Below are 25,797 nucleotides of genomic sequence, written 5' to 3'. Positions count from 1 at the left end.
TGCTTTTGCCTTGTTCTGAGGCAGCCTTCGATTTATACAACAATTGGGGGAATCCCAGGGTGATCTGGGCTGAACACTTGGTCTATCACCTTCAAATATGTGCAGATTTCCTTTCCACATACCCATCCACCCCACTTATCCATTCATCCACTCATCCTCCCATCTACACAGCCACCTGCTCATCTGTCCACACACAAACTCATCTACCCTCTTATCACCCAACTACCCACATACCCAACAGACATGTTTGACCCCTGGTTGTATCTACTCTAGGTCTAGTGGCCATCCTTGGAGAAAGAAAGAGAAATGAGTGTCTGATCTCAATGAGCTGTCATTGAGAGGGTGTCACTTTTTATTCTTCACTAAGGAAAACTGTTAATTCTCACCCTTATCCTCAACTTATAACAGCTATAGCAACAAACAGAAGCAAGTGCTATTTCCCAGGCACATAATTGGGGTGCAACAGTGACTGAGACCAGAACTGTTAGATGTTCTGTACAAAAAGGCTTGTTCCCTTGACTGGGATTAGCTCTGCCCTTCTTTAACTTCATGCAGGCACCAAGCATTGATTGGGTGCTTCCTATGTGTCAGGTGTTGTGCTGAATGCAGGGGATAGAGGACCAGAAGGATACAGTCCCTATATTGAAGAAGTCTATAGTCTCTATACCAATCCCTGCTGTATAAAAGCACCACCCCCCAAGAATCTCCTTCTGAGATTCACCAAAGCAGAGCTAATCACTTCCTCCCTGAGCCACTCAAATTATTCTGCTATCTAGTAAAACTTGTGATTTGAATGTATCAGAATATTGTTTCCCTTGTAGGGTATGATCTCTTAGAAGGCCAGCACCCTTTCCTGCTTGTTTTGCTTCCCTAGCAGCCAACCCACAGCCTGGATCACACGAGAAGCTCCTGTGTGTGGGATGAATGGTTGAGTGAACAAATACTGCCCAGGCAGTAGGTGGGGTAGAAAGGAGGAAGTAAGATCATTAGCAGTGTGGTCAAGACTCCAGTGCCTTGATATCTGTCTTTACCTTGTACTAGCTGGCAACTTGAGGCAAATAACTCAACTTCTCTGTGCCTTAATTCTGCATCCATAAAATGAGGATAATAGCAGCTCCCCACCCCCATAGGGCTGTTGAGAAGATTCAGTGAGCTAACAGACATAAAGGGCACAATGATACGTTAGTATTACTCAGTTCTTTTTCTCTGCCATAAAGATGTTATTACCCTATGCCTGCTTCTCACTTTCATGTCCCAAACTTCCCAACCACTGGCTAAAATCCTCTAGCGTTCTCAAATAATCGATCACAACAGAATTCCATGCCCACGGCTCCTGGAATGTAGGGAGAACCAGTTGCTTTTGGAAAGCAGCCTCTTCCTGAGAACCTGAGTATACATGTGTGTATTTCTACACTATAGAGTTAAATAAATTGTTTTGGGGTGCCTGGGTGACTCAGTCGGTTAAGCGTCTGACTCTTGGTTTCAGCCCAGGTCATTATCTCACAGTTCTTGGGTTTGAGCCCTGGGTCAGTCTCCATGCTGACAGTGCAGAGCCTGATTGGGATTCTCTTTCTCCTTCCCCCTCCCCTTCTCTCTAAAAAAATTCTGTTTTGAGAAAATTTGGTGGTGAGGTGGCCAATTGTCCATCAAAGAAAGAGAAGTGAGACAGAGTGCATACGGTAAGAAGGAAGGCAGAAACTCTAGGGAAAATCCATTCAGGCCTCATGGGTAAGTGTGGGGGTGGAAACAGACTGAAAAATACCAAAGTTTCCACCCACCAGATTTCTGTTCTCTTTCCATGGAAAAGAAACAACCCAGGAAACAGACCCAAAATTATTCAGTTCCACTTAGTTCAGGTAAATCAGACCTGAATTAAATCAACATCTGTCCTGGTTTCTCCATTTCCCACCCTTGCTCCAGTATGTGACAGATCAGAAGCAGCACCTCCTGCCCCACCATCCTACCAGAATCTTCTTCAGTCAGTATATCTAGTCTCAGGGACAGAGCAGAAACTTATTGAGTGAGGAATTCCAGCAGTGAGAAAGGCTGGCTGCCTCCAAACTTCCCCAAACCCTCCCATTCTGCTCTTGACTTCTTCCACCGGCTCAGCCTTGGCTCTGAACAACCTACAGGTGTCAGATGGACAGAGTTGGATGTGACTGAATCATGGTCCTACTGGGCTGAGGAGATTAGGGAACTTGGGTATCCACCCTTTCCTTGCTTATATTATCCTCCTCAGCTGCCATCCTTTTTCTGGAAGTGTCACAACATGATTCACTGGAATGAAAATGGGCTGTGAGTTTTAGAAACCCTAAGTTCCTATCTGGAGCCTCACTGCCTTCATGGATGGCTTGAATTAAGGACACATCCTGTTCTACACTTTTATGATACAAGTTATCTTTGTTAAAGGTGAGATGTCTTACCTTGCTTGGCTTTTCCTGAAGTATCATAGAAGTATGTTTGGCGGCTTGAAAGAAGAATTTAAGTCTTAGTTGTCCAATATTCTTGTTTTGTGTACCTCATCCATCAAGAGTGGAACCCAAGCCCTGGAAAGGCCAGGATTCAAGGCACCTTCAAAGGCTTGGTGGCTCTCTTGTACTTACCCTGTCTGTGAGTCCAGTCCTGAGTCTTCTAGACATCTCCTGGCTTGAGTTATTTCTGGCTTGCCTTTTATCTTGTCTGGAATCTGGGTCACTTCTTTCTTTTTATTGGGTTTCTGTGTCTCCATTTCATTCTCTTTAAAATTTTTTTTTCATCTCCAAGAATTCCAGGGATTTTCTCCAGTCATATTGTATCTGAGGTCCCTACAAGACTGCTTATCTTCAGGTGGCATTAATGTCCACATTACTCACTCCCAGATCCTCCCCCACTAACCTGGCACTGCCACTTCTAGGGTCCCTGATAGCCTCTGTTGCCATATCTGGGGACTTCTTCATTTCTCACCTCACTTGACATCTAGCAGCTTGTGAAATTATTTACATTCCTCTCCAGGTAGCCCTTTCATGACTCCCTTTTTTCTCCTGGGCTTCTTTCTCCCTCTTTGGGAACTCCTTCCTTCTCAATATTTCTGGGCTTCTGCTCTGCTGCTAACACTGGTTTCCTTCCCCTCTTCCACCCATCTTTCTCTTCCCTCTTCACACTCCCACCAGGATCTCATTCAGCACTTCTGATGGATCCAAAACTCTTCTCCAACCCAGAATTGTCTCCTGAGCTCTAGCCCCATTCACTCAACTGCCTCTAGGACATCTTCTCTTGGAAGGCCTTCAGGCCCCTCTTACCTAACACAATAATCATCAGAGCATAGTACTCATAATAGCCAATGACAGAAGCTCATATACATTTTTCTCAGCATTTCATACTAATTCAACCTTCCCAGAAACAAACAATAGGAAATGTGTACTTTTAAAGTTTTAAAAAAATGTTTATTTATTTTTACAGAGAGAGAGAGAGAGAGAGAGAGAGAGAGAGAGAGAGAGAACACGAGTGGGGAGGGTCAGAAATGGAGAGAATCCCAAGCAGGCTCCATGCTGTCAGTGCAGAGCTTGATGCGGGGCTCAAACTCACAAACCATAAGATCATCTCCTGAACTGAAATTGAGAGTTGGATGCTTAACTGACTGAGCCACCCAGGCACCCTAGGAGATATGTAGTTTTATTATCACCCTCATTTTGTGGAAGAGGAAACTGGAGCCTAGAGAAATTGAGAGCCCAAGCTCTTAAAGACTAAATTTTGGCTTTCTAAAAACCATAACTATCCTAGTCCATTGTCCCTCCCTTCCTCCAAGTATGCTCAGGGACCATCACCACTGTCTTCCCCTTAGAGACCAGTCAGCCTCCAGTCCATCCCCATGGCCACTAGCTCACCCCACAGGGCCCCGTTACCTCTCTCTTAGCTGGTCTGTCTCCAGCTAGTTCCCAATGAAACTATGCCCCATACTGCTCCTCTTTCTAGCTTTCTGAAATGTAAATTTGAAGATTTCAGTCTTCCCAATTTGATTCAATCCTTCCCTCTGCCCTCAGGATAAAATCAACATACCTTAAGGGGGCTTTCCAGACTTGGTGCCTGCTTCCCCTTCTCCCCTTCCTCCATGGCACTGACCTCATCTCTTGTCACTTTCCACCTCCCACTCTCTGGTTTACCATCACTGGTTTCCCAAGAGGCCCTCCAGTCTCATGCCTTGGTCACATTTGGCTACCCCTTCTGAAATATGCTCCCCTATAGTCAGTTGCCTTCAAAACTCAGCTCAAGTGCCAGGAATCCTTTTCAGAAATAGACACCCTTCTAAGTGAGTAAGGTACTCTGTGGTCAATGGGATTCTCATCTCATAGCAATACCTTGCTCTTTGCACATTTGCCTTCTCTACTGACCCCAGGGCTGGGCCTTGTGGTTTGTGTTTTATCTCTTTGCTAATAGAGAGATGCGTAATTAGCCTCAAATGAGGCTTGTTGAGTAAATGACTAAATGCCCACTCCATTTTCCTCCTAAGGTCCAGATGCTTGCTTCTTAGCCCAGAGGTTTCCAGGTCTGAGAGTACCCACCAGAGCCTCCATTAGGGCCCTAAATTGACCCTGGCATCTGCCTGTTTTCCCTCCCCAGGCTAACTGAAGTTTCAAGGTCAAGAGGAAACTTCTGCCTGTACAACTAGAGAAGCTAAAGAGGTGAGGCAGGGAGGGGATTTGCATTCACTTAAGTCTAGTTTGGTAAAGCAAAAGAAGCAAGCCATCTCTGGTTAGAAAGACTCTTGGACCCAGGATGTGTGGGCTGCCTCAGCCCCTTTCTCTGTTTATTTTAGTCCTATTCTCCGCCCTCCACCTCTGAGTCATGCTGACAACTTCCCTCTCTGCTTCTATTCTCCTGACTACCTCTCTGCTCACTGGCCCCTCTGTACCTTTGTCCAGTTCCCTCAGTGGCTGAGGAACTCAGAAGCCCATATCTTACCTTCCAGTCATGACCATGATCAGGACCTTCCTCCTGTTGATGGGTAAGTGGCGGGCTCCAATGAAGAGACATGAGAGCATTGGGGTCCAGATAGGGAAAGAGCTGAGAATGTACATGTTTTGGATGCAGACATTAGGGGAGGGATCTGGAGTTACACAGGGCTTGGTATCTGGAGTTTTTGGAGGGAGAGGGAGGGGACAGTCGCCTGAACAATCTAGAGATTTCCCAAGTAGGTAGAACAAGTCAACCTTGTGCTCTGTTCACAATGTCACCTTGGCCCAAGTTTTCCTGGACTCTTTCTCCTAGAAGCCCCAGGGTGGCAAAGGAGTTAGAGTCTGGGTGTTTCTCTGTGAAAATGGAGAATTGAAACTTTCCAGCAGGCCAATGAGTGAAGAGCTGTCTCTGGACTTCCTGCAGGAGAGAAGCAGGACTGGGGGAAGCCTGAGCCTAAGAGTTCAGAAGTCCAGGAGACACTAGGGCATTGGACCTGGAAAGGAGAGCAAATCTGGGGTCTGAGGAGATGGAATAGGAGGAAGACCCTTCTTCAGAGCTTCTCTTCTCACCTCCTTTCCCAGGCTTGGCTTCTTCTCTCTGTTTCAACTTGGATACAGACCAGCCAACAACCTTCCTTATGGAGAGTGCTGGGTTTGGATACAGTGTGGTCCAGTATGCCAACTCCTGGTGAGGACTGGGTGGTGACTGGCTTTTGGTTCTCATCAACTCCTTTCCATGCACAACGTCCTGTCCTTCCCCATGATTCTCTTCTCCAGTGCCCGGTGTAGAAATTCTCTTAGGGATATGAAGAGTTGTACTGAAAGCAGGTACTGTCTTGCCATCTTGATGATTACAACTAACATTTATTGAGCACTTTCTAAGTGCCCAGCACTGTGCCAAGCATGCTTTATGTGGTCACTGATCTATTTTATTTAAAAATTTTAAATTTAAATTCCAGTGTAGTTAACTTATAGTGCTATATTAGCTTCAGGTGTAAAATAGAGTGATGCAAAATTCCATACATCATCTGGTGCTCATCACAAAAAATGCATTCCTTTTAATTTATTTGTTGTTTAATTTATATCCAAGTTAGCATATGGTGCAACAATGATTTCAGGAGTAGATTCCTTAATGCCCCTTATCCATTTAGACCATCTTCCCTCCCACAATGCCTCCAGTAACCCTCTGTTTGTTTTCTATACTTAAGAGTCTTTTATGTTTTGTCCCCCTCCCTGTTTTTATATTATTTTTGCTTCCCTTCACTTACGTTCACCTGTTTTGTATCTTAAATTCCTCATATGAGTGAAGTCATATGATATTTGTCTTTCTCTGACTAATTTCTCTTAGCATAATACCCTTCAGTTCCATACACACAGTTGCAAATGGCAAGGTTTCATTCTTTTTGATTGCCCAGTAATACTCCATTGTATTTATATACTACATCTTCTTTTTTTTTCAACATATGAAGTTTATTGTCAAATTAGTTTCCATACAACACCCAGTGCTCATCCCAAAAGGTGCCCTCCTCAATACCCATCACCCACCCTCCCCCCCCTCCCACCCCCCATCAGCCCTCAGTTTGTTCTCAGTTTTTAAGAGTCTCTTATGCTTTGGCTATACCACATCTTCTTTATTCATTCATCTGTCAGTGGACATTTGGGTTCTTTCCATACTTTGGCTATTGTTGATAGCGCTGCTATAAACATTGGGGTGTATGTGCCCCTAGAAATAGCACACCTGTATCCCTTGGATAAATACTTTGGATAAATAAGGTATTTAAATTTTTAATTTTTTGAGGAACCTCCATACCGTTTTCCAGAGTGACTGCACCAGTCTGCATTCCCACCAGCAGTGCAAAAGAGATCCTCTTCCTCTGCATCCTCGTCAACATCTGTTTTTGCCTGAGTTATTAGTGTTAGCCATTCTCACAGGTGTGAGGTGGTATCTCATTGTGGTTTTGATTTGTATTTCCCTGATGATGAGTGATGTGGAGCATTTTTTCATGTGTAGGTTGGCCATCTGGATGTCTTCTTTGGAGAAGTGTCTATTCATGTCTTTTGCTCATTTCTTCAAGGATTATTTGTTTTTTTGGGTGTTGAGTTTGATAAGTTCTTTGTAGATTTTGGATACTAAGCCTTTATTTGATATGTCATTTGCAAATATCTTCTCCCATTCCATTGGTTCCCTTTTAGTTTTGCTGATTGTTTCCTTCGCTGTGTGGAAGTTTTTTATTTTGATCAGGTCCAATAGTTCATTTTTGCTTTTGTTTCCCTTGCTTCTGGAGACATGTTGAGTGAGAAGTTGCTGCAGCCAAAGTCAAAGAGGCTTTTGCCTGCTTTCTCTTTGAGAATTTTGATGGTTTCCTGTCTTACATTTATGTCTTTCATCCAGTTTGAGTTTATTTTTTTGTACGGTGTAAGAAAGTGATCCAGGTTCATTTTTCTGCATGTCGCTGTCCAGTTTTCCCCAGCACCATTTGCTGAAGAGACTGTCTTTATTCCATCAGATATTCTTTCCTGCTTTGTCAAAAATTAGTTGGCCATACATTTCTGGGTTCTCTATTCTGTTCCATTGATCTAAGTGTCTGTTTTTGTGCCAGTACCGTACACAACAAATGCACTCCTTAATCGCTATCACCTATTTAACCCATAACCCTACCCTCCCCCTCTCTGGTAACCATCAGTTTATTCTCTATAATTAAGAATCTGTTGCTTGGTTTCTCTCTCTCTCTTTTCTCCTTTGTTCATTTATTTTGTTTCTTAGATTCCACATGAATGAAATCATATTTCTGACATTTCACTTATTTCACTGACTTATTTCACTTACCATTACACTCTCTAGCTCCATCTATTTCACTGCAAATGGCAAAATGTCATTATTTTTTATGGCTGAATACATAAGATTGCTGTGACGACTAAATTAGTACTCACCTAGAAATGCAAATCAAAGCTACACTGAGATATCACCTCACACCTGTCAGAATGGCTAAAATCAACACAAGAAACAACAGGTGTTGGCAAGGATATGGAAAAAAGGACCCCTCATGTACAGTTGGTGAGAATGCAAACTGGTGCAGTCATATATATATATATATATAGTGTGTGTGTGTGTGTGTGTGTATCCCACATCTTCTTTATCCATTCATCAATGGACATTTGGGCTGCTTCCATATCTTGTCTATTGTAAATAATCCTGCTATAGACACAGGGGTGCATGTATCCTTTTGAGTTAGTATTTTTGTATTCTTTGGGTACATACCCAAGAGTGTGATTGCTGGATCATACAGTAGTTCTATTTGTAGCCCTTTGAGGAAACTCCATACTGTTTTCCACAGTGACTGCACCAGTTTTCATTCTCACCAACTATACATGAGGGGTCCTTTTTCCATATCCTTGCCAACACCTTTTGTTTCTTGTGTTGATTTTAGCCATTCTGACAGGTGTGAGGTGATATCTCCATGTAGTTTTGATTTGCATTTCTAGGTGAGTACTAATTTCGTTATCATAATAATCTTATAAGATAGGTAAGGATCAACTTTTCAAGAAATATTTATTGAGCACTTACTACTAAAGGAGCCAGACATATACAGGAGAACAAAACAGACAAAACCCCCTCCCATGTGTAACTTAAATTGTTATTAATCTCCACTTTGCAAATAAGGACTCTGAGGCTTAGAGATGAAGCAAACTTGCCGAGTGGCAGTCTGGCTCCACTGTCCATATTCTTAACTTCAGTGTTCTTTGTCTTCCTCCCCCCAGGGTGGTGGTTGGAGCCCCCCAGGAGATAAAGGCTGCCAACCAAACAGGTAGCCTCTACCAGTGTGACTACAGAACGGGCAAGTGTGAGCCCATCCGCCTGAAGAGTGAGTCACTGCCTCTCCCTGGGACCCAGGTCCAAACTCCATTGCTCTGGGGACCTGGGGGGAGCATAGAAGATGCACTTCCCAGTTCCAGCTCTGTCTGCAGACCCTCACCCTCAGACAAGCTTCCTGATCCCTTCATAGCCTCTTTGTCCATCACACCCCTTACCCTCATGGCTCTATCAAGACCTGAAAGCCCCCTTCACTTTCCAGACCTCCTTGTCTTGCAGGGTTGAGGTGACCCCTGCTCAGATCTTACACAGATCTGAGGGTGACCATGCACATATCTGTCCCCTCAGTCCCCCCAGAAGCAGTGAACATGTCCTTGGGCCTGTCCCTGGCAGCCTCAACCAACCCCTCTCAACTGCTGGTGAGTTACCTGGGTTGCAGAGTTGTCCTGAAGGGAAGAATGGGGACCTGGGGTTAGTGGGGCTGGGGACCTTGGGGAGTGTGAAAATACTGGGTTGGAAGGATGGAATGGAAGCAGGGACAGCCCTTCCCATCAGACACCTCTGTCCTTAGGCCTGTGGCCCCACAGTGCACCATACATGCAAGGAGAACATGTACTTGACTGGGTTCTGTTTCCTGCTGGTTTCCCCTTCCTGGCAGGCCCAGAGGCTCCCGGCTGCCCTGCAGGGTGAGTGTTGGGGGCTACTGGTTCCTTTGAGGAGCCCACACACTTGTGATTGGGAGTGTAGTGGGCCAGAGACACTTTTGCCAGAGTGGATAAAAAAGACGTCTGGAAAAAATATATACTGGATGGTATAGCAGTTCCAGACATGAGTTGGGTAGTCACTGTATGCTTTCACATCTTGCCACATTACTGTTCCACTTTTATATGACCTAACCCTCTTGGAGCTTCAGTGTCTTCATTTGTGAGATGGGGATAATGACACCCAACCCTGAGAGTGACATAAGATGATCCATGGCCAAGGTTTAGCACATAGTGAGGGCTCAATTAATGTTAGCTGCTATTATTTTTAGGGAGAAGGGAATTTATTTTCAGTCAATATGCCCTGGGGTATAACCAATTTGTGTAACAGAATGGGAAAGAATGATGAAGGCGCAGACAATCTGAGAAGTGTGTGTATGTGTGTGTGTCTATGTACATGGATGTATATATGTGTGCATATATATGCACATGCATATGTGCCTGTATGTATATTTACATGAGTGTATATATATGAGTATGTGTGTATATGTGTGCATATGAGTATGCATGGGTTTGTTTGTGTATGTATGTGTATGTGAATATGTATGCATGAGTGTATGTGTGCACACTAGGCCCCTCCCTGGTTTCACATTTCCACTCAAGCCCTTGGGGAAACTGACATCTGGCCACTGAATGGAGTTCTCTTCTAGCACCTCCTAGACTTCGCCCATAGGAATCTGGGCTCCCATAAGAACACCCAGGACACCACTGTCTGGTGGGAACCTCTGGAATGAAAGAGGGAGGCTGGGAGGTCTCTTCTTGGAGAACTGGGAGAGCTTCCTCTTTTTGACCAATTTTGAATACACTCAGGAGGGGAATAGGGGCCCATATTTAAGCTGAGAACAGAACAGGGCCAGTGTGTGGTTATTTCCAGGGATGACATTAAAAATATTTAACAAAAGCACAGTTTGGCATTGACTAATGAGGACAGATTCTGGCCAGGGGCTGAAGCAGGCTCCTTTCATTGCTGGATCATGGGGATATGGGAGAGGGAGTGGGATAGGGCTTGGGAGAGGGGCACAGACAGCCAAGGTAGAAGGAGGGGCTCCCCGTTTCTTACCATCTGGATTGGAGGAACTTCACTTTTTTATCACCTAGGCTGACTACACAGGTGTGAGCAGCTGAATCACAGATATAGCCTCTTTAGGGACTTAAGGAGGCCAAAGGACCCTATTCTAGGCAGGGGTTAGGGAGGTCCCTGGGTTGGGGGGCAGTGAGTTCTTGTGGCCAGGATGCTGAGGTTCTGGGCTCTGGGAGTGTTCCTTGGAGAACTGGTGCCACTTCCTTTCTCAGAGTGTCCAAGGCAGGAGCAGGATATTGTGTTCCTGATCGATGGCTCAGGCAGCATCTCCTTCAGAGATTTTACCAAGATGTTGAATTTTGTGAAGGCCGTTATGAGCCAGTTCCAGAGACCTAGCACCCAGGTGTGTCCTTGGGGGAGGGAAGGCAAGTATGCAGGGGCCCTGTGGGAGGTTTGTGGGTGGGGTGCCTGGGGTTTTGGTCAAGTGGCCTTGGCTCCCAGCCCTCTTCAATTCTCCCAGTTCTCTCTGATGCAGTTCTCCCACCATTCCTGGGTGCACTTCACTTTCAAAGACTTCATATACAGCTCAAACCCACTAGGCCTGTTGGATTCTGTACAACAGCTGCGAGGGTTCACTTACACAGCTACAGCCATCCAAATGGTTACGTGAGTCCTCCCTTCTCCCGGGTCCTTCCCCAAAGCATCTGGGTCTTCCTTTAGGCCTCACCTATCTCCATGAGAGAGGGACAGACTGGGACAGAAATTCAGCCTGTGGTCTCCTCACCAAGCTGGGGGTCTACAGGTGGGACTGGGACCTCCAAGAGAAAGGGTCAACAACTTGTTCTCAAAAGGCATAAGGGACCAGTAGCAGTTCTGTTCACAGGTCTCTGGATCTTCTTCTCTGACAGAAATCAACTGTTCAGTGCCTCAAGTGGGGCCCGAAAAGATGCCTCCAAGATCCTTATTGTCATCACTGATGGTCAGAAACAAGGAGACCCCCTGGGTTATGAGGATGTTATCCCTAGGGCTGAAGCTGCCGGTATCATTCGCTATGCAGTTGGGGTAGGATGTGGAAATGCCCTCCCACCGCTTCCTCCCTTCACTTCCTCTTAAAGCAACTTCCCTTTCTAGGACAAAAACCTCAGCTCTCTCAGCGTCTACTACCTTCAGTATGAAAGCTGTGTTCCAGCCTGGGGACCCTGATCCTTTTCTTTAAATTCCCTGATGTTGTCTGAGCCTCATTTTTCTCATCTGTACACAGAGTGTAATAATATTGACCTTGTGGAGTTATTGGGGGATATGCACCCAGCGTGTGGCAGGCATATTGAATTTATTATTATTTTCACTGAGTTGGTCTTTGTTGGAGACAGGTGGGATTGGCTTTTCAAAATCCACATTCCCGGAAAGAATTAAATGACATTGCATCGAAGCCCTCCCATGAGCACATTTTTCAAGTGGAGAATTTTGATGCTTTGAGAGACATTCAAAACCAACTGAAAGAGAAGATCTTTGCCATTGAGGGTAAGTCAGAGATGAAAGTACTCACTTTAGAAGCCATAACCCATAAATGCTTTCCCTTCTTGGACCTGGACCCACTTGTCATAGCCACCAATTCCTCCCTTTGGGTATTAATGTCCAACATTAGATCTTCTAAAGCTGAGATGTCCTTTTCAGACTTGGTAAAGCCTGTATTTCCCCCTGGAACCCAGGTGTCTTGTCTTCTTCCAGGTACGCAGACCATAAGCAGTAGTTCCTTTGAATTGGAGATGTCCCAGGAGGGTTTCAGCGCTGTGTTCTCACCTGTGAGTGGGGCCATTTTCAGGCCATTGATGTAGGAGGTAGGGAGTGGTGGGAGGAGGGAAGGTAAGGATAGGTGTTAGATGAATGAGTGGAGAAAGAGAATTCCAAATAATAAGTGGAGTCAGGGGGCACCTGGGTGGCTCAGTCTGTTGTGTGTCCAGCTCTTGATTTTGGCTCAGGTAATAATTTAGCGGTTTGTGGGATTGAGCTCTGTGTGTTGGGCTCTGTGCTATTGGCATGGAGCCTGCTTGGGATTCTCTTCCTCCCTCTCTTTCTGCCCACCTGCTTCTCGTTCTCTCTCTCTCTCTCTGTCTCAAAATAAGTAAACATGAAAAAAGAAAAGTGGAATCAGTGGTAGGCATTGCTTTAGAATAGGCTGTCTTTTTTTGACTCAAACCTGCTTAGCCCTGGAATCCTTTCCTCCCAGGACGGGCCAGTTCTGGGGGCTGTGGGGAGCTTCAGCTGGTCTGGAGGAGCCTTCCTATACCCCCAAAATATGAACCCCACTTTCATCAACATGTCTCAAGAGAATGTGGACATGAGGGACTCTTATCTAGGTGAGAAAAGGCTGTGATTGGGGGCACAGGAGGGAGATGAACTGCCTGGGAAGGGCAGTAGCTCGGGGAGTAGGGAGGAAGCTTTTATGCTGAGGCCTGCCCCCCTCAGGTTACTCTACTGAGCTGGCACTTTGGAAGGGGGTGAAGATCCTGATCCTGGGGGCCCCCCGCCATCAGCATACTGGGAAGGTTGTCATCTTCACTCAGGCATCCGGGCAATGGAGGCCGAAGGCTGAAGTTGCAGGGACCCAGGTTGGATGTAGAGGAAGCCAGAGTGAAACACGAGGGTGGCAGGGTCTTCAGGGGCGGAGAGGGAGGACAAGTGGTTTTGGGATCCATGGGGGAAGTCCCTGGTGACTGGGGAGAGGAGGGACTTATCCTAGAAGGGGATGCCTCTGACAGAGGCAGACAGGATGACTTCACACTCTATCCTCCAGATTGGTTCCTACTTTGGGGCCTCCCTCTGCTCTGTCGATGTGAACAGAGATGGCAACTCTGACCTCGTCCTCATTGGGGCTCCACATTACTACAAGCCAACCCGGGGGGGGCAGGTGTCCATGTGCCACTTGCCCCTGGGGGTAAGTGTCTGATGAGACCTGGGCTGGGTGGGACCTGGGTGTGGGGTGGAGGGGTTGCCTGGTTGGGTCCTGACACTTGTTTTGTTCTGCAGAGAGCTAGATGGCAGTGTGAGGTCATTCTCTGTGGGGAGCAGGGCCACCCCTGGGGCCGCTTTGGGGCAGCCTTGACAGTGCTGGGTGATGTGAATGGGGACAAGCTGACAGATGTGGCCATTGGGGCCCCAGGAGAACAGGAGAACCAGGGTGCTGTCTACCTATTTCATGGAACCTCAGAACTGGGCATCAGCCCCTCCCACAGCCAGGTGAGGACTGGTCGCAAATTCTGTTGTTACAACCACCTCCTCCTTGCTTCTCCCTGTCTTCTGCACTGCCACCAAGAAAATTCTCCTTTTCCTTTTCTTGCTTCCTTTGCCTAGCCCTGGGCACCTTGTAGGCAGCAAGGAAAATCTGGAACTTTAGATACGGACACATTGGTATGTTCCCTGTTTCTATGAGGACTTGATTCTTTTTTTTTTTAATATGAAATTTATTGTCAAATTGGTTTCCATACAACACCCAGTGCTCAACCCAACAGGTGCCCTCCTCAGTACCCATCACCCACCCTCCCTTCCCTCCCACCCCCCATCAACCCTCAGTCTGTTCTCGGTTTTTAAGAGTCTCTTGTGTTTTGGCTCCCTCCCTCTCTAACCTCTTTTCTTTTCTTCCCCTCCACCATGGTCTTCTGTTAAGTTTCTCAGGATCCACATAAGAGTGAAAACGTTTGGTATCTGTCTTTCTCTGTATGGCTTATTTCACTTAGCATAACACTCTCCGGTTCCATCCACATTGCTACAAAAGGCCATATTTCATTCTTTCTCATTGCCACGTAGTATTCTGTTGTGTATATAAAATTTATTTTATCCATTCTTTATCCATTTTCTTTATCCATTCATCAGTTGATGGACATTTATGTTCTTTCCATAATTTAGCTATTGTTGAGAGTGCTGCTATAAACATTGGGGTACAAGTGCCCCTATGCATCAGTACTCCTGTATCCCTTGGGTAAATTCCTAGCAGTGCTATTGCTGGGTCATAGGGTAGATCTATGTTTAATTTTTTGAGGAACCTCCACACTGTTTTCCAGAGCGGCTGCATCAGTTTGCATTCCCACCGACAGTGCAAGAGGTTTCCCGTTTCTCCGCATCCTCTCCAGCATCTATAGTCTCCTGATTTGTTCATTGTGGCCACTCTGACTGGCGTGAGGTGATATCTGAGTGTGGTTTTGATTTGTATTTCCCTGATGAGGAGCGATGTTGAGCAGCTTTTCATGTGCCTGTTGGCCACCCGGATGTCTTCTTTAGAGAAGTGTCTATTCATGTTTTCTGCCCATTTCTTCACTGGGTTATTTGTTTTTCGGGTGTGGAGTTTGGTGAGCTCTTCATAGATTTGGATACTAGCCCTTTGTCCGATATGTCATTTGCAAATATCTTTTCCCATTCCCTTGGTTGCCTTTAGATTTGTTGATTGTTTCCATTGCAGTGCAGAAGCTTTTTATCTTCATGAAGTCCCAATAGTTCATTTTTGCTTTTAATTCCCTTGCCTTTGGGGATGTGTCGAGTAAGAGATTGCTACGGCTGAGGCCAGAGAGGTTTTTTTCCTGCTTTCCCCTCTAGGGTTTTGATGGTTTCCTGTCTCACATCCAGGTCCTTTATCCATTTTGAGTTTATTTTTGTGAATGGTGTGAGAAAGTGGTCTAGTTTCATGCTTCTGCAGGTTGCTGTCCAGTTCTCCCAGCACCATTTGTTAAAGAGACTGTCTTTTTTCCATTGGATATTCTTTCCTGCTTTTTCAAAGATTAGTTGGCCATACATTTGTGGGTCTAATTCTGGGGTTTCTATTCGATTCCATTGGTCTATGTGTCTGTTTTTGCACCAATACCATGCTGTCTTGATGATTACAGCTTTGTAGTAGAGACTGAATTCTGGGATTGTGATGCCTGCCGCTTTGGTCTTCTTCAAAATTACTTAGGCTACTCGGGGCCTTTTGTAGTTCCATACAAATTTTAGGATTGCTTGTTCTAGTTTCGAGAAGAATGCTGGTGCAATTTTGATTGGGATTGCATTGAAAATGTAGATAGCTTTGGGTAGTATTGACATTTTAACAATATTTATTCTTCCAATTCATGAGCACGGAATGTTTTTCCATTCCTTTATATCTTCTTCAATTTCCTTCATAAGCTTTCTAAAGTTTTCAGCATACAGATCTTTTACATCTTTGGTTAAGTTTATTCCTAAGTATTTTATGCTTCTTGGTGCAGTTGTGAATGGGATCAGTTTCTTTATTTGTCTTTCTGTTGCTTCATTATTAGTGTATAAGAAGGCAACTGATTTCTGTACATTGATTTTGTATCCTGCGACTTGGCTGAATTCATGTATCAGTTGTAGCAGACTTTTGGCTGCATCTATCAGGTTTTCCATGTATACTATTATGTCATCTGCAAAAAGTGAAAGCTTGACTTCATCATTGCCAATTTTGATCCTTTGATTTCCTTTTGTTGTCTGATTGCTGATGCTAGCACTCCCAACACTATATTAAACAACAGCGGTGAGAGTGGACATCCCCCTGTGTTCCTGATCTCAGGAGGAAAGCTCTCATTTTTTCCCCATTGAGGATGATATTAGCTGTGGGCTTTTCATAATTGGTTTTTATGATGTTTATGTATGTTCCTTCTATCCCTACGTTCTCGAGGGTTTTTATTAAGAAAGGATGCTGAATATTGTGAAATGCTTTTCTGCATTGATTGACAGGATAATATGGTTCTTATCTTTTCTTTTATTAATGTGATGTATCACATTGATTGATTCAGGAATGTTGAACCGGCCCTGCAGCCCAGGAATGAATCCCACTTGATCATGGTGAATAATTCTTTTTATATGCTGTTGAATTCGATTTGCTAGTATCTTGTTGAGAATTTTTGCATCCATATTCATCAGGGATATTGGCCTGTAGTTCTCTTTTTTTTTCTGGGTCTCTGTCTGGTTTAGGAATCAAAGTAATGCTGGCTTCATAGAATGAGTCTGGAAGTTTTTCTTCTGTTTCTATTTTGGAAAAGCTTGAGAAGGATAGGTATTATCTCTGCTTTAAATGTGTGGTAGAATTCCCCAGGGAAGCCATCTGGTCCTGGACTCTTATTTGTTGGGAGATTTTTGGTAACTGATACAATTTTTTCGCTGGTTATGGGTCTGTTCAAGTTTTCTATTTCTTCCTGTTTGAGTTTTGGAAGTGTGTGGGTGCTTAGGAATTTGTCCATTTCTTCCAGATTGTCCAGTTTGTTGGCATATAATTTTTCATAGTATTTCCTGATAATTGCTTGTATTTCTGAGGAATTGGTTGTAATAATTCCATTTTCATTCATGATTTTATCTATTTGGGTCATCTCCTTTTTCTTTTTGAGAGGCCTGGCTAGAGGTTTATCAATTTTGTTTATTTTTTCAAAAAACCAACTCTTGGTTTCATTGATCTGCTCTACAGTTTTTTTAGATTCTATATTGTTTATTTCTGCTCTGATCTTTATTATTTCTGTTCTTCTGCTGGGTTTGGGGTGTCTTTGCTGTTCTGTTTCTATTTCCTTTAGGAGTGCGGTTAGATTTTGTATTTGGGATTTTTCTTGTTTCTTGAGATAGGCCTGGATTGCAATGAATTTTCCTCTCAGGACTGCCTTCGCTGCATCCCAAAGCATTAGTATCATTGTATTTTCATTTTCATTTGTTTCCATATATTTTTTAATTTCTTATCTAATTGCCTAGTTGACCCATTCCTTCTTTAGTAGGGTGTTCTTTAACCTCCATGCTTTTGGAGGTTTTCCAGACTTTTTCCTGTGGTTGATTACAAGCTTCATCGCATTGTGGTCTGAAAGTATGCATGGTATGCTTTCAATTCTTGTATACTTATGAAGGGCTGTTTCGTGACCCAGTATGTGATCTCTCTTGGAGAATGTTCCATGTGCACTTGAAAAGAAAGTATATTGTGTTGCTTTGGGATGCAGAGTTCTTTTTTTTTATTTTATTTTTTATTTTTTTTTATTTATATATTAAATTTATTGTCAAATTGGTTTCCATACAACACCCAGTGCTCATCCCAAAAGGTGCCCTCCTCAATACCCATCACCCACCCTCTCCTCCCTCCCACCCCCCATCAACCCTCAGTTTGCTCTCAGTTCTCAACAGTCTCTTATGCTTTGGCTCTCTCCCACTTGGGATGCAGAGTTCTAAATATATCTGTCAAGTTCATCTGATCCAATGTATCACTCAGGGCCCTTGTTTCCTTATTGATCCTGTGTCTAGATGATCTATCCATTGTTATAAGTGGAGTATTAAAGTTCCCTGCAATTACCACACTATTATCAATAAGGTTGCTTATGTTTGTGATTAATTGTTTTATATATTTGGGGGTTTCCGTATTTGGTGCATAGACATTTATAATTGTTAGCTCTTCCTGATGGATAGACCCTGTAGTTGTTATATAATGCCCTTCTTCATCTCTTGTTACAGCCTTTAATTTAATTCTAGTTTGTCTGATATAAGTATGGCTACTCCAGCTTTTTTTTGACTTCCAGTAGCATGAATGGACCTGACCTCCTCAGGTCTAAAATGAGTCTCTTGTAGACAGCAAATAGATGGGTCTTCTTTTTTTATCCATTCTGATACCCTATGTCTTTTGGTTGGAGCATTTAGTCCATTTACATTCAGTGTTGTTATTGAAACATATAGGTTCAGAGTCATTGTGATGTTTGTAGGTTTTATGCTTGTAGTGATTTCTCTGGTCTTTTGTGGTTCTTGCATCATTTCACTCACAGAATCCCCCTTAGGATCTCTTGTAGGGCTGGTTTAGTGGTGACGAATTCCTTCAGTTTTTGTTTGTTTGGAAAAACCTTTATCTCTCCTTCTGTTCTGAATGACAGACTTGCTGAATAAAGGATTCTCAGCTGCATATTTTTTTTCTGTTCATCACATTGAAGATTTCCTGCCATTCCTTTCTGGCCTGCCAAAGTTCAGTAGATAGGTCTGTGACTATTCTCATGTGTCTACCTTTGTAAGTTAGAGCCTGTTTAGCATTAGCTGCTTTCAGAATTTTCTCTTTATCCTTGTATTTTGCCAGTTGCACTATGATTTGTCATGCAGACGATCAATTTAAGTTATGTCTGAAGGGAGTTCTCTGTGCCTCTTAGATTTCAACGCCTTTTTCCTTCCCCAGATCAGGGAAGTTCTCAGCTATGATTTGTTCAAGTACACCTTCAGCCCCTTTCTCTCTCTCTTCTGGAATTCCTATTATATGGGTATTGTTCCGTTTCATTGCATCACTTAGTTCTCTAATTTTCACCTCATAGTCCTTGATTTTTTAATCTCTCTTTTTTTCAGCTTCTTCTTTTTCCATAATTTTATCTTCTAATTCACCTATTCTCTCCTCTGCCTCTTCAATCCGAGCTGTGGTCGCCTCCATTTTATTTTGTACCTCATTTATAGCATTTTTTTTTTTTAGCTCTCATGACTGATTCTTAGTCCCTTGATCTCTGTAGCAATAGATTCTCTGTTGTCCTTTATACTTTTTTCAAACCCAGCGATTAATTTTATGATGATTATTATAAATTCTTTTTCTGTTATATTGCTTAAATCATTTTTGGTCAATTCATTAGCTGTTGCTATTTCCTGGAGTTTCTTTTGAGGAGAATTCTTCCATTTCGTCATTTTGGATAGTCCCTGGAGTGTCGCAGAACTGCAGGGCACTTCCCCTGTGCTGTCTGGAGTAACTTGAGTTGGTGGGTGGGGCCACAGTCAGACCTGATGTCTGTCCCCAGCCCACCGCTGGGGCCACAGTCAGACTGGTGTGTACTTTATGTTCCGCTCTCCCAGGGGCAGGACTCACTGTGGAGTGGTGTGGCCCCTGTCTGGGCTACTTGCACACTGCCAGGCTTGTGGTGCTGCTTTGATGGGATCTGGCATATTAGCTGGGGTGGATCCCCTAGGTGTACAGGGGTGGGAGGGGCAGGCTTAGCTCACTTTGCCATCAGTGTTCCCCTGCACAAGGGGCCCTGCAGCACTGGGAGGGAGGCAGGCAGGCCCGTCGAAGGGATGGATCCACAGAAGCACAGCATTGGGTGTTTGCTTGGTGCAAGCAATTTCAGTGACAGGAAATGGTTCGCTTTGGAATTTCGGCTGGGGGATGGGAGGGAGAGATGGCTCTGGCCAGTGCCTTTGTTCCCTGCTGAGCTGAGCTCTGTCTTCCAGGGCTCAACACCTCTCCCTCCTGGTGTCCTCTTGCCCTCCTGCTCTCTGAGCCGAGCTGGTGACTTATAACATTCCAGATGTTAAGTCCCACTGGCTGCCAGAACTCATGCAGTCTGGCCCCTCCGCTTTTTCAAGCCAGACTAGGGGATTCCACCTTGCCAGGCAGGCTGCCCCTCCACTGCCCTGGCTCCCTCCCACCAGTCCGTGTAGTGCGCACCGCCTCTCTACCCTTCCTACCCTCTTCCGTGGACCTCTTGTCTATGCTTGGCTCTGGGGAGTCCGTTCTACTAGTCTTCTGGCAGTTTTCTGGGTTATTTAGGCAGATGTGTGTGGAATTTAAGTGACCAGCAGGACGCAGTGAGCCCAGCGTCCTCCTATGCCACCATCTTCTCCTCTGTAAATCTAGGACTTGATTCTTGAGTGAGCTCTCTATCCAGACCTGTTAATCCCCCAGCAGCTTTACAAGGTATATAAGCCAGGCATTAGCAAACCTACATTAGAGATGAAATCTGGGGCATGGAGAAAATCAGTGATTTGTCCAAGGTTTATAGTGGATTAGGAATGGTGATGAGGGAGGCTTCAATTTCCTGACTTCTAACCCAGTGCTGGCTCTCTTGGTGGCTCCCTGTTGCCAGTTTAGGTCGGGCTGCCTCCGTGTGCCTGTCTATTCACCCCTTCTCCTTTGATGCTTTATGACTATTTCCTCATGTCATTAGTAATCCTGCCAAATATCTGTCTAGCAGGAGTACTTTATCCATGGGGCAGTTTCTCCTGAAAATGGTGGGTTTCTTTTCATGGCAAAAGTTAAAGAAAGCCTCAATTTAAAAATAGGCAAAGGATTTGAATAGACATGTCTCCAAAGATGATATACAAAGGAAAAATATGCACATGAAAAGATGTTAAACATCATTAGTCATCAGTCATCAGCAAATCAAAACCACTGTGAGATACCATTTCACAGCCACTGGCATGGCTACAATAAAAAGATAGATCATAAGTAGCGTTGGTGAGAATGTTGAATGTTTGGTATCCTTAAACACTGCTGGTGTGAATGTAAAATGCTGCAGCTACTTTGGAACACATCTGGCAGTTCCTCAAAAGGTTATACGTAGAGTTACCTTATGACTCAGCAATTCCACCCAAGAGAATTGAAACCCTATGTCCACACAAAAAGTTATACATCAATGTTCATAGGGGCATTATTCATAATATCCAAAAGATGGAAATAATCTAAATATCCATTAACTGATGAGCAGATAAATTCTGTTGTAAATAAATACCTATATGATGGAATATTACTTGGCCATGAAAGGAATGAAATACTAGTATTTTCTACAACATGGATGAAACTTGAAAACATAATGCTAAGTAAAAAGAAGCCAGAAACAAAAGGGCACATATTGTATGATTCCATTTATATGAAATGTCCAGAATAGGTAAATCCACAGAGATAGAAAGTAGATTGGGGGTTGTCAGGGACTGGCAATGGAGGAAAATGAGGAACATGGGTGTGGGTGATAAGGGGTATGGGTTTTCTTGGGGGGTGATCAAAATGTTCTAACATTGATTTGGCGATGGTAGCATAACTCTGAGAGCATCCTAAAACCACTGACTTGTATGCTTTAAAAGAGTAAATTGTATGGTGTGTGAATTATATCTCAAAAAGCTGTTACAACAAAAATGTCAAAGAAGGTCTCTACAGTTCTGTTACTTCCCAGCTACGTGGTCTTAGTCATTACAATCTCTCTGTGTTCAGTTTCCTCATCTGTAAAATGGTGATAATAAGAGAACCAACCTCACTTGGCTGCTTCTGTGAGGATTAAATGAGTTAGTACATATAGAGTACATACATAGTATAAATATACACATGTGCCTGGCATATAATTGGTGTTACAGTATTATAATCAACTATTGTTAATACAGTTTAACTGTGGGAGGGGTTCTAAATAACTTGGAAATTTTTTTTTTAAGTTTACTTATTCATTTTGAGAGAGAGCAAGAGTGAGGGTGTGCTAGTAGTAGAGGGGCAGACAGAGAGAGGTAGAGAGATAATCCCAAGCAGGTTCTGCACTGCTACAAGCTGGCAGATCATGACCTGAGCTGAAATCAGGAGTCAGATGCTTAATCTACTGACCCACCCAGGCGCCACTAAAGAACTTGGAAGTTTAAGAAGAGGGTGAAAGGCTTTGTTGACAATAACACCAGATGTCAAGAAACTGCATTCATTCCACACCACCTGTTTAACTTCACGTTGCTACAGCTGCTTAGAAGCATATCTATGAAAAATCTCAATTGCAAATATCACTTGAGTTATACCCAAGAGGGTATAAGGACTCTAAGAGGAGACCTTTCCAGATTTGCTGGCCCACCATGATTTTCCTCCTTCCCACCATGATGTATCCCACAACATACTTGACTGGGAAGGACTTACCCTATTCCCACTGGGCCCCACACAAACCTGAGGATATGGTGGTAAGATCAGTTTTCTTGAGCATGAAGCCATTTGACTGGGTTTGTATATAACTTCCTGCCTCTTCCTTTCTAGACATCCTTAGTAATTGGTAAATTACTCTTTATTTAATATGACTATGCTTAATGTCTGCCAGTCCCAGCAGTGTCCAGAGATTTTAAAGGACACATTACTCAAGGGATTTGTCATTACAGGGGCAATGGAAATAAAAGAGAAGGAATGCACAGGGGAGGCAAGTTTCCAGAGCATTTTCTTATGGGTACAGCCACTTCCCATCCCTTGTCCTCTGAAGAGATATGGTCGCCGTTGGGAGCAAAAAGGGGCCTTGGGCATGGTGTCAGAGGATCTGATTTCAGATATGGAGCTGATCTCTTAAAGGTCATGTGGCCTTGGCACTGTCCGAAAAGTAGGAGGTGGGGCCAGATGAGCTCTGAGGTCCCATTTAGCCCTAATACTCATCATAATCAGTAACTGACTAGTGACTTTTCCAGGTGCTATTCAAAGAACTATATGCATTAATTCATTTACTACTCACAGCTAAACTCTGAGGTATTATTATCCCCATATGAAGCATGAGGAAACTGAGGCACAGTAAGATCAGATCCTGGCCCAAGGCCTCATACTCATGAGTGGAGGCTCCATAATTGAACCTGAGACTAAGTAAATTAATGAATGAATGAGACCCAGGTCGCCAGGCCAGACTTTCAATCACCATGTCTTCACTTATGTCTTAGGGATCTTTCCTTTTCTTTAGTCATCATTGCCCCACCCCACCTCCTTTTTTTAAGTACTTCTGGTGACATCTTTTCACTACTCACCTCTTCTTTCTGTCTCCCACATTCATACCTTCCTGTTCCTCTTGTTGCTAATTTCCAACTCGTTTCCCTCACCCTCAACTTGACTTGCCGTTCCCTTTCTCACCAGCGGATCTCAGGCTCCCAGCTTTCCCCCAGCCTCCAGTATTTTGGGCAGTCACTGAGTGGGGGTCAGGACCTTACCCTGGATGGACTGGTGGACCTGGCTGTGGGGGCCCAGGGGCAGGTGATGTTGCTAAGGTGAGAAAGCCTTTCTCAGACACTTCCAGATGGTATCCTAAGTCCACGTAGGACTCCAGCCTCCCAATCCCCATCCCACGTTGTCTTCCTGGGATCAAGGGCCTGCCATCAGCTCAGTTTTCCACTCATAGGACCAGACCTGTGCTCAGGGTGTGGATGAATATCCAATTCACATCTGCAGAGATTGCCAGGTCTGTGTTTGAATGTCGGGAAGAGACAGCCTCTGTCAAGGCACTGGGTGATGCCAACGTCTGCCTTCGTATTTATGAAAGTCCCAAGAATCAGCTGGGTGAGTCCTCTCCTCTTTGGCCCAAGATACCCTGACACTTGGAATCCCTCAGCTCAGGACTCCTGTCTCCTGCCTTGAACCTTGTCCACCTGAGGAATTTCTGGCTCTTTCATCTCTCCTTATCCCCTCCTTTCCCCTGCAGGTGACCTCCAAAGCTCTGTGACCTTTGACCTGACCCTCGACCCTGGCCGCCAGAATCCCCGTGCCATCTTTGAGGAGACAAAAGCCCGGAATCTGACTCATGTCCGAGTCCTTGGGCTGAGACAGTACTGTGAGACCGTGAGGTTGCTCCTCCTGGTAAGGGGACTTTGAAGTCCTGGGGATGGCAGAGATTCTGAGGCTGGCAGTGGGCTGGGCAGGGAAAGAACACAGTGTGTTCTGATTCTCACTGTGGTTCAGCCCCAGCACAGCACCTGGCATACAGGAGGTGCATAACATTGTTAGCTGAATGAGTGAGTGAGCAAACGAATAAATGGATGGGCTACTTGTAATTGCTGACGCTACATAGCTGGATTTTAGGATAGAACCACTGCTTTAGAGAGCTATGGGTTGATGTACTGGGATTCTTTTAGGAACTGATTCTCTGAGACAGGCCTTGTCTGATGAGACAGGCCTTGTCAGCATGATCATGGGAAACTCTAGGGGAAGGCCAAAAGCAATCAAGTTCCTAGATAATAGATGTCAGATAGTGATGAATGCTATGAAGAAAGATAAAGTCGGGGCACCTGGGTGGCTCAGTCGGTTGAGCATCTGACTTCAGCTCAGGTCATGATCTTGTGGTTCATAAATTTGAGCCCTGTGTCAGGCTCTGTGCTGACAGCTCAGAGCCTAGAGCTTGCTTTGGATGCTGTGTCTCCCTCTCTCTGCCCCTCTCCCACTTGCTCTCTCTCTCTCTCTCTCTCAAAAAAAAAAAAAAGAGAATAAACATTTAAAAAATTAAAAAAAAAAGGATAAAGTCAGGGAGTAGAGCAGAGAAGGTATTGGGGAGACCTCTTGAGCAGGTAGAGTTTGGAAAGATCCTGAATAGAATGAGTGAGCTGTGTAGGAGGCTGGGGGTAAGGAATTCAAGGCAGAAAATAGGCAAAGCAGAGGTTCTGCATGGTGGAATTATAGTCATTGCACACAGATTTTACATTTTACAGATGAGGAACAGGACACAGCTAGTGACTGTGAGGATGCATTCCTTAGCTACTGCTGTTTTCAATGTCCATTCTCTAGGCCTGTGTGGAGGACTCAGTGACCCCCATCACCTTGCGTCTCAACTTCTCCCTGGTGGGAAAACCTATCCCTTCCTTTGGAAACCTCCAGCCTATCTTGGCTGTGGATGCTCAGCGATACTTCGTGGCCTCTGTGAGTCCTGGTACTGGAATCTTCCAGAAAGGAGTGGAGGGTGTGGGTGTGGACTCCAGAACTTGGGGAAAACGTCACTTTGCCTTCCCTTTCAGCTTCCCTTTGAGAAGAATTGTGGAACTGACCATGTCTGTCAGGATGACCTTGGCATCTCCTTTGACTTCTCAGGGTGAGCTACCACTCCTTAGACCTGCCCTGGTTCCCCAACCCCTCTTCTTGAACCTGGAGCTCCTGCTCTGGCTCTCCCTAACATTTCTACCCTGTGCTCAGAAACAACCTGTACCCCATTTCTTCCCTACTTCCTCACTCTGTGTTTTATCCCCAGACCATTTCTAGCCCCAGTCCCAGAATTATCTCCTGCCCTCTACCCCAACAACTAGCTTGAAGACTCTGGTGGTGGGGAGTACCCTGGAGCTGAATATGAAAGTGACAGTGTGGAATGATGGTGAAGACTCCTATGGAACCACAATCACCTTCTTCTACCCTCCAGGGCTGTCTTATCGTCGTGTGGCAGGGAGCCAGGTATCTGGGGAAGAAAGCAGCTGATGGCTGGGGGTCATCAGAGACTCCTGTGCTTGGTTTAGAGTGCAGGCAGGTGCCACCATTGCTTAGCAGCCTCTTGTAAGCCAAGAGGACTGGGGTGATCATAGTTGGATGAATATGGTTATATTGCTGGAGCTTGCCTTGGCTCATGCTGTGTTCAACTCTGGGTATTGTATTTTAGAAATACTATCAGAAATTAATTCCCACAAGGCTGCAAATGTGGAGAGAAAGGGGACCCTGCCTTAAATTTCTTTGTTTTCCACACCATATAAGTATTCCTCTTTAAATAAAGCATCTTGGCCCTCAAATAGTTTAAAACACTGTTCTGTAGAAGAAAGAGTTGAATTTATTGGTTTCTATAGATCAGG

The 25,797-nt window shown here is 44.5% G+C and overlaps 1 protein-coding gene across 2 annotated transcripts; it reads left to right on the top strand.

The window, feature by feature from the left end:
* The first annotated feature begins 4,756 nt into the window (after window positions 1-4,756).
* On the top strand, window positions 4,757-25,737 carry LOC121022199 (integrin alpha-X-like). 2 transcript variants are annotated; one of them, XM_040463165.1, is made up of 20 exons: window positions 4,757-4,981; window positions 5,514-5,619; window positions 8,691-8,794; window positions 9,091-9,161; window positions 9,314-9,428; window positions 10,797-10,927; window positions 11,045-11,190; window positions 11,433-11,586; window positions 11,895-12,045; window positions 12,253-12,326; window positions 12,752-12,881; window positions 12,991-13,133; window positions 13,319-13,459; window positions 13,552-13,761; window positions 23,117-23,247; window positions 23,379-23,536; window positions 23,679-23,833; window positions 24,755-24,886; window positions 24,982-25,055; window positions 25,212-25,317. In XM_040463165.1, the coding sequence occupies exons 1-20, from the start codon at window positions 4,948-4,950 to the stop codon at window positions 25,264-25,266; spliced, it is 2,415 nt and encodes an 804-aa protein (XP_040319099.1). In that variant the 5' UTR covers window positions 4,757-4,947; the 3' UTR covers window positions 25,267-25,317. The 2 variants fall into 2 exon arrangements, with proteins under 2 accessions (XP_040319099.1, XP_040319098.1); XM_040463164.1 differs by having other exon boundaries at window positions 4,758-4,981; window positions 25,267-25,737.
* The last annotated feature ends 60 nt before the right edge of the window (window positions 25,738-25,797 follow it).

The sequence above is a fragment of the Herpailurus yagouaroundi genome, unplaced genomic scaffold (genome assembly GCF_014898765.1).
Source record: "Herpailurus yagouaroundi ecotype Mexico unplaced genomic scaffold, PumYag 379, whole genome shotgun sequence".
NCBI lineage: Eukaryota > Metazoa > Chordata > Mammalia > Carnivora > Felidae > Herpailurus > Herpailurus yagouaroundi.
The sequence above is the reverse complement of the archived record's forward strand: the minus strand, read 5'-3'. Positions and strand labels throughout refer to the sequence as shown.

Excerpts from the sequence above, each read along its gene's own strand:
- LOC121022199 (XM_040463164.1), top strand. The coding sequence starts at position 4,948 with ATGACCATGATCAGGACCTTCCTCCTGTTGATGG. Across the intron at positions 4,982-5,513 it reads GACCTTCCTCCTGTTGATGG|GCTTGGCTTCTTCTCTCTGT; the intron begins GTAAGTGGCGGG and ends CTCCTTTCCCAG. Across the intron at positions 23,834-24,754 it reads CCGTGAGGTTGCTCCTCCTG|GCCTGTGTGGAGGACTCAGT; the intron begins GTAAGGGGACTT and ends TCCATTCTCTAG.